Source organism: Siniperca chuatsi, linkage group LG12 (assembly GCF_020085105.1).
Source record: "Siniperca chuatsi isolate FFG_IHB_CAS linkage group LG12, ASM2008510v1, whole genome shotgun sequence".
In the NCBI taxonomy this organism is placed as follows: Eukaryota; Metazoa; Chordata; class Actinopteri; order Centrarchiformes; family Sinipercidae; genus Siniperca; species Siniperca chuatsi.
Window position 1 is genome coordinate 14,999,404 of NC_058053.1, and position 12,910 is coordinate 15,012,313.

At 39.4% G+C, this 12,910-nt stretch overlaps 1 protein-coding gene across 3 annotated transcripts; it reads right to left on the reverse strand.

Annotated features, from left to right (window-relative positions):
- Nucleotides 1-2,057: 2,057 nt before the first annotated feature.
- Nucleotides 2,058-11,906, reverse strand: sp3a (sp3a transcription factor). Of its 3 annotated transcripts, none has more exons than XM_044216775.1 (7): nt 11,727-11,906; nt 11,200-11,297; nt 10,721-10,807; nt 7,045-8,296; nt 5,457-5,643; nt 5,151-5,347; nt 2,058-4,076 (listed from the first exon to the last, which is right to left on the reverse strand). In XM_044216775.1, exons 1-7 carry the CDS (start codon nt 11,731-11,733, stop codon nt 3,784-3,786), a joined length of 2,121 nt encoding a protein of 706 aa, XP_044072710.1. In that variant the 5' UTR covers nt 11,734-11,906; the 3' UTR covers nt 2,058-3,783. The 3 variants fall into 3 exon arrangements, with proteins under 3 accessions (XP_044072710.1, XP_044072709.1, XP_044072711.1); XM_044216774.1 differs by having other exon boundaries at nt 10,721-10,816; XM_044216776.1 differs by lacking the exon at nt 10,721-10,807.
- Between the last annotated feature and the right edge of the window lie 1,004 nt (nt 11,907-12,910).

The following is a 12,910-nucleotide window of genomic DNA, read 5'->3' on the forward strand; positions in this document are numbered from 1 at the left end:
ATAAAACACACACAAACAACTTATTTGAAACTATACCTGTCTATCACAAAAACACAATACTGAAGCTGCATTACTGAAAAAGCTTTCCTTTTACTCTCCAAAATAAGACTGAAGTTGAATTGTGTTTCATTCATCTTTTGCAAAATTCACTGCACATAATGTTCAAACTACATCTGTAACAATGAGGAACTAAGTGTGTGCAGTAATGACATGTTTGCCTCAACAAATCAAAGCCACAAGAAGCTTTACTTGTCTTGCATGAGTGTTTCTTTTTATGTGATAACCATATACTGAAGCTACCTCTCCAGATTCATTAACTGGACTGAAAACAGTTGAAAGCGCTGCTCATTTTGTTGCAGGCCAATGCTGACATACACTTGTAAGTAACGCTAACAGATGAGCTGGAACAGTTTGTTTACAAAGTTGGCCTCCAATCCAGGTGGTCAGTTGAAATGACAGTGTGGACAGTGTCACGCTCAGCAGCCACCCGATCTCTTTTCCTTCCTTTAACCTGCCGAGCTGCCGGGGCAAATAAAAAGCTGATGGCAGCTTTTATCTACAACGGCCAGAAGAACCATGCCCCTTCCTGTTACGAGGCAATGGCACTTTGTCAAGCAAGACAAAGTTATCCTGGCTCTGGCACTGGACAATCGCCCCCCCGTTTCTCAATACATTTCCAACTGTGGGTGTGATTTGCATCATAAAAGCTGAAGGCAGACCATACACAACCTCTGGTAAACAATATTCAAGTACACAAGCATAAATCCCCTCAAAAATTGCATAAATATTCCTAAAACTCAGACCTAAAAAAAGATTTCAAGGCACTCACGTTTGTCACACGTTTCAACTGGAAAAACCACAATTCTCTACGCATATTGTCCCAGAGGTATGTGTATCGTAGATTTACTTCCTGCAGGGGAGCAAAGATTATTACAATATTCAGATTACCGAGCAGGGGAAATTAATTGGACTAATTAACATACAAGTAAATGATGATACCGTTAACACATTTCATTAACTCAAACTGTCATTCTATGTTCCTGGTGCACTTGGTATTGCATTACAATGAATTGGATTCATTAAATTATGCAAATGAAAGGAACGACAAAACGGACAAGTCCTTTTTAACGTTATAGACCACATTTTCTGACTCGTTTTCAACAAATTGACTAAGACTCAAAAAGCATGTGCTTTTCACTCTGATTTACCAGATAAAGCTTTTCATAGACTACCATTTTAATTATGTTCACAGGCAGTAAAACCAGGTAGGCTATAATACATTTTAACTCCCTTATGTAGCCGTCTTGAGCCTAATATTAAAGAAAAAAAATAGCAACAGTACCTAATTAGTAAAATGTCCCATTTAGTGTAAGAGGTACAGATAGTGATGCAGCATCTGTGTGCTGCTGTGGGCTGGTAATATCAGGTTAAAATGTCAAAATATTAAGAAATGATCACTATTTCTGGTAAATGATAGTGAGAGGAAACTCTGTGCACACTTTAAAGTCAGAAACAAGACAAAGCAGCTTATTTAAAAGGCTTTCCTGATAATTCACACAAATATACATGAATCCAGGTCATACAACCAGAAGCAGTTACCTCTCATGCCTCTGTAAGGTTTGTACAATCATAAGACAGTACTTTGTTCTCCGGCAGCAGAATAAGTTCCTGACATTTCCGTGTGACTTTAACTTGTGGTTAATTGAGGGTCCGCACCTCCTGTTGGCCTCAGTGACTTCTGTCTTAATCTTAGCAGCGCTACATGGGGAAGGTCAAGGGGTCAAACATACCTCTCGTCCTGCTCCCTTGGCTGTAGTGACATCTACTGGACTACTAACCGAGAGTGTAAGTCGTGGGGGGAGAATGAACCTCCTGGCTGGATGACAAGTCTTCGAAAAGACACAAAACAAAAGGTTTCAAGTATAAGGAAAAATTCAAACTTGTCTTACAACTAGTCCTTTTAGTATGAAATATCAAGCTGCCCTCAGAAAGCAGACATTGTATGACATTGATACATGGAAGCAAAACAAATAAAATCAAGCAAAAATGAAAGGAAATTCAAGTGTAAGAGAAAGGTTTATATTGATGTTAGATTGACATTTATACAGAAGATTTCTGAGTGAGAATAAACCTTCAGTGTTTAGTACATAATATAAAGATGCTCTTCAAATGTTTCAATAGCATCTTGCTATCTGACTCAGAGGGTAAAGTATAATCTCCTGAAGAGGACAACATGTCCATGTTAGGAAAAATGATCACATCACATAATTTTCATTATGTCACAAAAACAAAACAAAAATCAAATTTGCCGCCATAATTCACTGGTCAATGTGTATGTGTATTCAATTTAACAATTCAACAGTTGGGGGAGGGGATTCAGAGATAAAATTAAAAAACACATAATAACATGGAACAGGGAAATGCAACACAGTTAAAGAAAAAGTATCAAAGAGAAAAACATTGTACATTTACTGACAATGAATATAAAGGGCAGCTTCTTGGTATACAAAACATTTTTATACAAAAGGATTAACAAGATGAAAGTGATGCGAGTAGCGCTGTTAAAAAGAGTACCGCTTTCAGTAATACACTAATTTTTCAACTGCGTGATAGGACTGATGGAGCAAGATACCGGTGAAGAATTCTGCAAAGCTTTTTCTACATGAACAGGGGTTGTTCCTTATCGTAAAAAAAAAAAAGGGAAAAAATGACATGGTAGGATTCAATGAACATAGGTAACATGTTGACAGCTTAATTCACCTCAGCTTTTGGTCCATCAAATAACATTTCTTCACAGCACCCCACCATGGCCCGAGAAGCTACAGGGGTGATTTACTCTACTTATATCACACAGTCACAAGTCACCCTGAGTTTGTAGTCAAATTTGGCAATTACCTGCAAGAAAATGGCTTTTTTTCTTCATATTACAATGCATGTTTTTAGTTTTGAAGTCCTCCAAAAAAGGTTTTACAAAAACACATGTGAATTACATATAATGGAGCCATTTGAAATATTCTGGACTTTTAATATCACAAATGCATTTTCTATGTAAAGCCCAATATAAATAGCTGTTCAGTCAAAATATTTAATAAGCAAATAATGTGTATCGTATCAACAGTATATTTTCAAGAGGAATTACAATACAAAATTGATTGTTTTGATTTTCACCTGCAAAATGTAGTAGGCGTGAGCAAAGTTTTTAGAAAATGGAGGAAGGAGGGCTTGCTAATTTGCAAGCAGACTGACTGCAAGAGGACACTGAAAAAAGAATGCATAATATAAAAAAACAAAACAACATGAATAAATTTGCATGGACGATGTAAGCAATAACAATACTTCAGCTGGATAAAATTATCTCTGTTGTGAGAGTAACAGAGAGTAATATGGAACAAACCTTGTTTACCAAGGACATCATAAGAATATACCATCAAAAATAGGCGAGGAGAAAATTGCTCAACTTACCAATTATTTTTTGTGAAAAACATATTAACAAAAAATAAGATTTAAAACAAAATGGCATCCTACATTTCCAATGACACAATATTGTACAAAATAAGGCATTTCCTTGTGTGTTTACTGCAATGTCTTTTTCCACCTTCATCTTCTTTTAGTCTCCACTACTAGTCAGTAAAAATGGAGTATGGACATGGACCAACTATTTCTGTGTTAAAATATATATATATATATTTATAATTTTTGTTTTTCTTCAAAACTTGAAAAAAAAATGCAGGTAGGAGTATACAGTATGAGAGAGGTTGTAGAAGTTCATAAGTGGAGTGTAAATCACTCCATGACTTCGCTGGCCGCTACTGCGGTGACAAGCTGGAGAGGGATCTCTGCGTTGGCCAGGATGTCCTGGGCGTCGCTGGAACCCTGCTGGATGTTGGTGAGGATGAGGGTGGTCCCGCCTGCCGTGGTGATGATACTGTCTGAGGACCCCGCGGATTCCATCGAGGCCACCACAGCGCTGCCAGAGTTCACGCCTTTTTTGTTCTGATGAGTTTTAATGTGCTTCGCCAGGTGGTCGCTCCGCATGAAGCGCTTGGAACATTCTGGGCAGACAAACTTCTTCTCTCCTGCCAGAGAGAAAAAGATAAGATAAAAAGGTAAGAGTTTGACGCTGAATACATTTGGAGAGGGTCAAACATGCCATCTATCTGGAGGATATGTTTCATAGGTGAGGAGATACTTTTAAGAAAGTGGCACGCAAGTCCAATTTGCTTGTCATGTTTGTTCATGAATAAAATTAAAGAAAATTGAGATGTTACATAAAATAATAAAAGCTGAACGTTAAATCACTGAATTAGCTGCTGAATGCCTACCTGTCACTGACAAAAGTGACAAATAACTTGATGACAAATTTATACTATATGACTGATTACAATTATCACCAATTAGAAACCTAGAATTATTGAATATCCACTTGCAAAGCTATCTGTGAACTCTAACTGTTAATATCTGAGCTTGAAGCTGACAGTGTAATGAAATACTACTACTGTAAGAGGCCTCTCTCAACCAATGATAAGGCCAGGGTTTAGAAATTCAACAGCACACCCAAGTAGACATATCTCTTTCAAAGGTCTATCCTGGCAGTAAATGTCATGAGATACTGTATATCATTATGCTGTGCTGACAGGATTTCTCATAGGCTACTGCATTCCTGCTTCTTTGCATATTCTGTTGAGCTGTGTATTTCACCCCATGACTACAGATTGCAACTGCAGGGAAAAACTCTATAAAAAACAGATTAGGTGAGCTGATACAAGAGTGTTCAGATTCAAATACGAATCATGGGATGGAAACAAAACCGAAAAGCTAAACTCTTGAAAGCTACAGCTCACTACTAGCATCTCTTGAAATGTTTTTGTTATATAATCTTAATTTTAACACATCCTGCAAATTAGACTGCACAACAAACAGTTTAAACCCCATTCTGAACTGGAAAATTACCACCACATTTGTGAAATCTGGATGTGTTTATTACAATGGTCTTAAATCCTAACCTGACATTTTACATGTAAATCCAGAGGGGGAAAAATGCTGTCCTTTCTTACATGACTCATACTTTGCAGGGCACAAATGAACACATTTTACTGATTTTCCTGATGTTTTCCTGATGTGCAAACATTGAGGGAGCAAGTTAAGGGCACCTGTGTGTGTTCTCCTGTGTCTCTGCAGCTCGTCGCTGCGTGTGAACCTCTTCCCACAGAACATCCAGCTGCAAACAAAAGGTCGCTCCCCCGAATGCCAGCGCAGGTGTGCTCGCAGGTGCGATGTCTTTCCATATACTTTCCCACAGCCCGCAATGTGGCAGATGTGCTGCTTCTTCTTCCCCGTGCTGGATCCTCTGAGAAACACAGGTATGGGCAGTTAGGGTCCTGATGTGTTTATTTTCAATGCAGAGCTGTACAGAGTATGAGGATTCAGAGAGAAAAGCACCAGTTAGGCTTACTCACCTCCCACCTGACTCTTTACAGTTGGGGCAAGTACAAGCCACTCTGCGCAGCCTCTTGCCTTCCTGGCCCAACTGATCCTCCTCATCCACTAGCCTGACGCGAAGGTGGGACAGATCGCTTGTGTTCAGGGTGGAGTCGGTGCTTAGCTGCCAGTCTCCAGAGTCTGGCTCTTCCTTTATCCGAATGTCTGGAATTAATGTGTACGTTAATATCAACACAAGCTCTGGGAAACTTCCCAAAAAGCCTGCACATGGAGAGCTGCTTTATTATTGCGTGTGACTGACAGCATGACAGCGCATTTCACAGGTAAAACTCCATATTAAGCATTGTGATAAAATAATTAGTTCATTGACAGAAAATGTATTGTAAAATGTATGACAATTTTGATAATTCATTAAACATACCCTGTGGACTTTTTGGCCCACATGAGTGGCAGAAAATGGATGGAAGGACTTTACTACAATCAAAAACTTCATCACAATGTTTTGATAGCTATACTTACATAAAAACACAAAGCAGCTTTAAGGATACACACAATGTAATTTTCTGGGACGCTGAATGTAAACAAACTATGTTTACAATGAAAACTCTAATTGTTAAGATAAATTATAAACTAAAAAATACCAAGCCTTTGCTGCATAAAGCTTCCAAAATATGAGAGCTGTGTTGATTTCATATAATTGTAAATTCAGAAACATGCTTTTTGACTGCTGGACAGGCAAAATAAGCAATTATACACTAAAATATAGACCATTTCCATGGCAGACATTTTAACTTGTCATAGTAGGAAAAACACAGGTGTTACCAGTCTATTCAAGGGCCCCAATAATTAATGACAGTGTGACAGTGAGTCAGTATGCACAACACCAAGACTCTGAAACAGCTAAATGGAATTCAGCCATCATTAAGTTTATTATTTACACCTGTGCTTTTCCTACTGTGACATGTCAAAATGTCTTCTGTGAAAAAGGCCTATTGACTGATTTATTGAAATGAGCACCATAAACAAACTTCCATTCACCATTATTGTATGTACATTGTAGTGTAATAAATGCAGTAATTATGTATGGAATGGCATTTTAAAAGTAATTTGCTGAAGATGAACTCTTTTGAAAGATGTCAAAGTGGTAGGATATATATATATATATATATATATATATATATATATATATATAAATATAAATGTGTGGTAGGATTAATGAATATAAATGGAACAACATAAAAATTAAGTACATTATTACTATATGTAAAATAATCAAGAACATCAACAATCATAATTTTGGCTTTGAACCCTTTAAAGGCCCTGCACACCCTCAAAGGTGTTGTGAGTTATTCTGGCTGATTAGACCTCTACTCTATAAGAATAATACAGGTCTAATTTGTCCCACACTAAAAAGGTGCAACCAACCTAACAGGAGAGTCATGGGGATGTCAATCAAGCACAGTCTGTAGACGCCCACACAGTCATGAAATGAGGTCTTATCAGGCAACAAAGTGAAGTCTCCTGTGGGTTTACCATGGGTGTGCAGTGTCTTTAAGAACCTGCTGTTTCCTACATATATTCTGATAATAAAAAGAGCTACTATACCTCCAGGGTTGTCGGTGTCTCCTTCATGTTGGGCCACTGAGTTGACGGTCACGGTCTGCAGGTTCGGGATCTGCCCCGTGCTGATGCTGACTGGACTGGATCCCAGTGACAGGGTCTGGACTGGAGCCAGAGTTATCTGCTGGGGTGGTGTTGTGGGCAGCTGGAGGTTCTGCAGGTTCTGCACTCCCTGCACCTGAAAGGTCTGCCACTGTATCTGACCCGACGGTGTGACCGTCTGGGCTTGGATGATGAAGGTTCCCGGGTTGATCAGCTGCACGTTTTGCAGGCTCTGCCCGCCTGTCGCCACTGACTGGACCACTTGGCCGTTGGTGGTTTGAATAGGCACCTGCTGCAGCTGGATGATGGGCTGAGCTGAGGACACCTGTACGCTCTGCTCCTGATTCTGTTGGATGAAGCCCTCCTGGAGACCAGAACTCGAGTCAGCTTGCTCTGCAGCCACTGATGACAATGAAGTGTCTTGCGTCAGCAGACCTGATTCGTGTGCTGGAATGTGTAGCTGAGAGGAAGACGTTGGCACAAATATCTCAGGATTTGCATGTGAATCATTTACTGGTAGTGTCTGTGAGAGGTGATTATCTGTCTTCGCCAGACTCTCTGAGCCATCCATGGGCTGACTTGCCATAATTAGCTGGCCATCAGCAGTGACTCCTGTTGCTATAGTCTGAGCACCAGACAGGCCAAGGGAGTCCAAGTCCACACTGTTTATAGGAACAAAAGTAATGTTCCCAGGCAAACCCACAGGCACATTAGTAACAACCTGACCCTGGTTGTTGAAGGTGGAGCTGCCAATAGAAACCCCCTGGATCTGCTGGACATTACCAGTCTGTGACATGAGGTTCTGGTTGTTATTAAGGATGTTTGCAGTTGTTGTCACACTGAGACTCTGGCTACCATCAGGTAAGATCTGAATCTGCCCTGTGGCATCCTGAGTCAGAGTCGCTCCATCCACGCCGGACGTGGAGAAGCTCAGCTGTCCATCTGCTGTCTGAATCTGAGGAATTACTTGGTACTGAATGTTAGGCACTGAATTGGCAGAGGAGGTGTCCGTTCCCGACGTCACAAAGATTGGCTGACTCTGTAAGTTCTGGAGAGGAAGAACATACTGTCCATTTGATGTTAATATTCCTTGACTTTGGATCTGTATCATTCCAGATTCATCCTTTGCTGATGTTGTGGGGGTTAACACCTCCCATTTATCAGTCCCAGTAAGCTGCGTGGATGGATCTGATGTCTGAGAAAGGAAATGATTGACATAAAGAATTATTAGACACTTTCTGTTAATGAATTACCTCAAGCAATGCAAAGCGCTTACTCAGAAGTCTAGTTATAACCTGGTTTTTAAAATGTACAAGAAAATTATTTTCTAGAGTTTGTACACAGTTCAATAATTTGAAGAAAATAAATGGTGCTAGCAGTTCACACAATCAACATCAGAAACATGGGAAAGAAGAGTTTTGTTTCCTGTTCTTAGTTACTGGTAATCTAAGGCTGTGTTCACACCTGTAGTATAGTTCCCAAAACAAACAAAATAAAGATCCCTTATGTTAGTTCTAGTCCATAAGGTTCACACTTTTTGTGTGTGTGTGAGATATATATATATATATATATATATATATATATAAATAAATTTAGTTTTTATTTCTTCTTTAGTGCTACTTTTAATATAGGCTACTTTGTTCTATTTCATTGCCTATTTTATTGTCTTATTCTAATGTCTATGTCTAATTTAAAGAAGGTTTTATTTACAGTGGTGTGAAAAAGTGTTTGCCCCCTTCCTGATTTCTTATTTTTTTTGCATGTTTGTCACACTTAAATGTTTTAGATCAGCAAACAAATTTAAATATTAGTCAAAGATAACACAAGTAAACACAAAACGCAGTTTTTAAATGAAGGTTGTTATTATTGAGGAAAAACAAAATCCAAACCTACATGGCCCTGTGTGAAAAAGTGATTGCCACCTAAACCTAATAACTGGTTGGGCCACCCTTAGCAGCAACAACTGCAATCAAGCGTTTGCGATAACTTGCAATGAGTCTTTTACAGTGCTGTGGAGGAATTTTGGCCCACTCATCTTTGCAGAATTGTTATAATTCAACCACATTGGAGGGTTTTCGAGCATGAACTGCCTTTTTAAGGTCATGCCACAGCATCTCAATAGGATTCAGGTCAGGACTTTGACTAGACCACTCCAAAGTCTTCATTTTGTTCTTCTTCAGCCATTCAGAGGTGGACTTGCTGGTGTGTTTTTCACACACACTTTTTCACACCATTGTATCTTCTCGGGTGGTCAGTGCTACCTTTCTTGATGCAGTTGTTTGAGCCACACTGGATTTTGAATGACAGCATTCTTATCAGCCAAAATTAACCTGAGCAAATGGGCAAACACACCAGAGTTTGTGTCGACTATATCCAACAGGTGCTGTGTGAACACTGCCAGACAGAAACCTCACAGCTGTAATGAAGTGTTACTATGAATTATAGTATAGTAATAAATAATAAGTTCTTGCAGCTGCTTTAAAGTGAAAGCCTTTAAGTGGTGCTCCTTGCTTCATGTCTTTTGTCAGACTGGTAGATTCTTAGCAGTGTTTTAGTCTCATTTGATTTTGATGGAGAAATTGAGAAATATTTAGCAATACCATGCACTCAGTTTATTATATTGATTAAATGGGACCAATTCGAAATGGAACCAAAATACAGCATACTTTCCCTTAAAAAAATGAACACCAAAATTTGCCAGCATAATATATGGACCTATAGTTTTTTGTTCTCCCACCAGAGCCTAAATGTCATCCAAGCTCTTACTACAATCTTACTCTTCCAGAATAAAATACAATTAAGCAACAAGAAACAACAATACATGCTGTTTAATATGCAACTTTCATTATCATTACAACTTATCACCAATGAAATATAAAAATTTAGCTACAACATATTGGACAGAATATTTTATGTTTTAAAGTACATGTATAAACTAATTTACATCCCAATAATTGTCTGAAGAACATCTTGTCAGCAAAAATTTGGGATAACAAGATCTTAAAATCCTGATTCAGCTGGCTCTTTGAGCGCCAACTAAAACATATACCTACACGGTCGCTGATGAACAATCATCAATAGGCACAAATGCAAAACCAAATCTAACAACACAGTCAAACTACATCTTGACCTAGATTAACTTATCTTGAGTTGTTAAAGAGCTCAATCTTCCCTGATGCACTTGTGGTTTATGGTTGATGTTGCTATTCTATCAGAGTGCACAACAGATTAACCTTGAAGCATTAGAGTGAGTTGCCAGCTGCGTAAACTACATCAAATATGGAAGGTCTAGTTACACTGTACTTCCAGTGATAACAGTATTTGCATTCAATATGTATCATATATAGAGGCCACTGGGTTTAGCCCCACTACATGTAGTCTATTAAGGAACTGTCACATGACCAGAATGATATTGGTACCCTTACTGGGTCTGTTTCAGTAGTTAAGCTGATAAAAACATCCCAGTTGTAGCAATGTGATTTCCTCCTGTGTTAATGCTGTGGCTATAATTCCATGAAAGCAATAGCAAGCTTAGTTTCACTCCCACCACCAATTTTGCTCAGCTGTGATTGAAGGCTTCACTTCTGCTGTGTCGGATCTAGCAGAGGTGCTGACTTACCACATCAGCGGCAGCACCTCTGTCCACCTCTGACGACGGTGACCCAACCTTAGTGCAGGTGGTTGCTAGCAGGTCGAGGGGTGATGGCTGAGTGTCCTACCCACAACCGGCGAGTTTAAAAGGAAGAGAGTGGGTGGCCATTAGTCTGGGCCACACAGAAAATGCGACTCATTGCCAAAGAGCAAAGTCTGAAGTTTGGAGGTTAAATGACTTTGTTGTCCTGTGTTGAGCCCCCCAGGCAGCACCTAGGATAACGCCCAGGTAACGTTTAGGTCTGGCTGGAGTTTGCAGTCTGTCAGTTCAATCCTAGCGAAGGAGGCGGGATTTGTAAGCAGCCTGAGCGGAAGTGTTGCCTGAGAGGTTCAAATCAGGGTACAATACCCCCCTCCAAGTTTGAAATATGTGAACTTTAGTAAGCACCACTCAGTTACTGGAAACGACGTATAATGAGAGTGTTAATTCCGAGAGGTAACTCTTACCTGATTACCCCTGCCTTCCTCCTGTTGCAGAAAGTCGCTTTGACTGCTGTCCACGTCCAAGGCAGCCATATCCACTGGTTTCATCGACTGTTCTGGGGCTGTGTTGTAAAAAGCATATAGCTAAGAGTGGGAACAGCCGAAGCTAACGTTAGCTAAACAAACCTTATACTCACATAGAGAATTAACATCTGTATTACGTTACCGTTGTTGTAACGCCAGTAGACTAGCTTACAATAAAATCACAATCACCGCTACCAACTGCACCAAACTCCATTAACAAAACAGCGATGTAACCATAATAAACGTTAGTATATGGAGAGTTGACTAGTGATGTGTCCTAAATAAGCTAACCTAGTTAGCTAAGCTAACGAGCGCAGCGTTAGCTACTACTGCTAACATAGCCGGCGATGATTAGCAATATCACCAACAAGCATCCCTGCTAGCCTGCTAGCGAGCTAATTTAGCCAAAGGATGCCTGTGGTAGCTTGTTAGCTTACGTGGGTGAAGATAATATAGATATTACGTACCAGTCATCGCGTGACTTGTCGTGAAACGGCGGGTTCTGATAGTCACAAGCCACCGAACATGATCAGCAAATTAAATTGATTGTATACGCGTAGAAATAGGTGATAACTGTCAGAATTTTTTTCTATTTTGATTGACGGGCGGTAGGTAACACAAAGGGTGGGGCCTCCAGTGTTGACTGGGAGTATTTACGTCACATACAGGAAATCCCGCCGGTCTTCATAAAGGTGATTGGTTAGTCGTTTCACACGCCGTATTATTATTTGTCCGTCGACATGTCAATCATCCTTTGTTGGACTCTTTTCCTGTTTATTATGCATTATCAGTTTTACAGTATTGGTGTTGGTGGTAGTGAGGATTGTAGTTACATTGTTGTTACCAGTAACCATAACCTAGCCTGTAACATTGTGCAAAATAGCAAGTAGAGGCCACGTATATGTAGGTTACAGATACTGAAGTGCATTCACATTATTTGCCAAGTACATGGGATTCATCCTTTGCATTTAACTCATCCTAGCTAAAGCCCAGGAGTCACAATCACCAGTCCACTAAATGTCCTGCCAGCTGTCACATAATGACTTACCAGGAAATAGTCTATGGCTCTGATGGTCCCACAGGTCAACGCACCTCTGACTCTGAACCTCGAACATGAGCCCATTTCTTTATGCATTGTTACCATTTACACAGCATATTGCCATTTATATATACAGTATATGTCTTTAAAATACACTTTTGAAAGCATTGCGATATTGATCAATAAAACACGCAGCTTCAAATGGTCCCAAAACAGATTTAGCATGACTTATTTTTGCAGATCAGGTGTTGAACATGAAAACACAAAACTAAGTAGTCTCTTTTTCTCTCTCCATACCAATTCCAATACTCAGGGATCCAATACGAGTGCTCTCTTTTTCCCAAATTTAAAATCTGTATACCCGACTGTGTAGTGCTCATTGTAATCATTTTTACAGTATGTAAGGTAACATAAAGCATTGGCTTGCTGTGACTGAATGAATGTAACTGAAAGAGATTAGATAGAGATTAGATAGATTATAATATCTGTAATTAATATTATAAAGAGAACGGTCTAGACCTGCTCTATAGGAAAAGTGCAATGAGATAACTTCTGTTATGAATTGGAAATATATAAATAAAATTGAATTGAATAATGGCACTGACGAGGAAA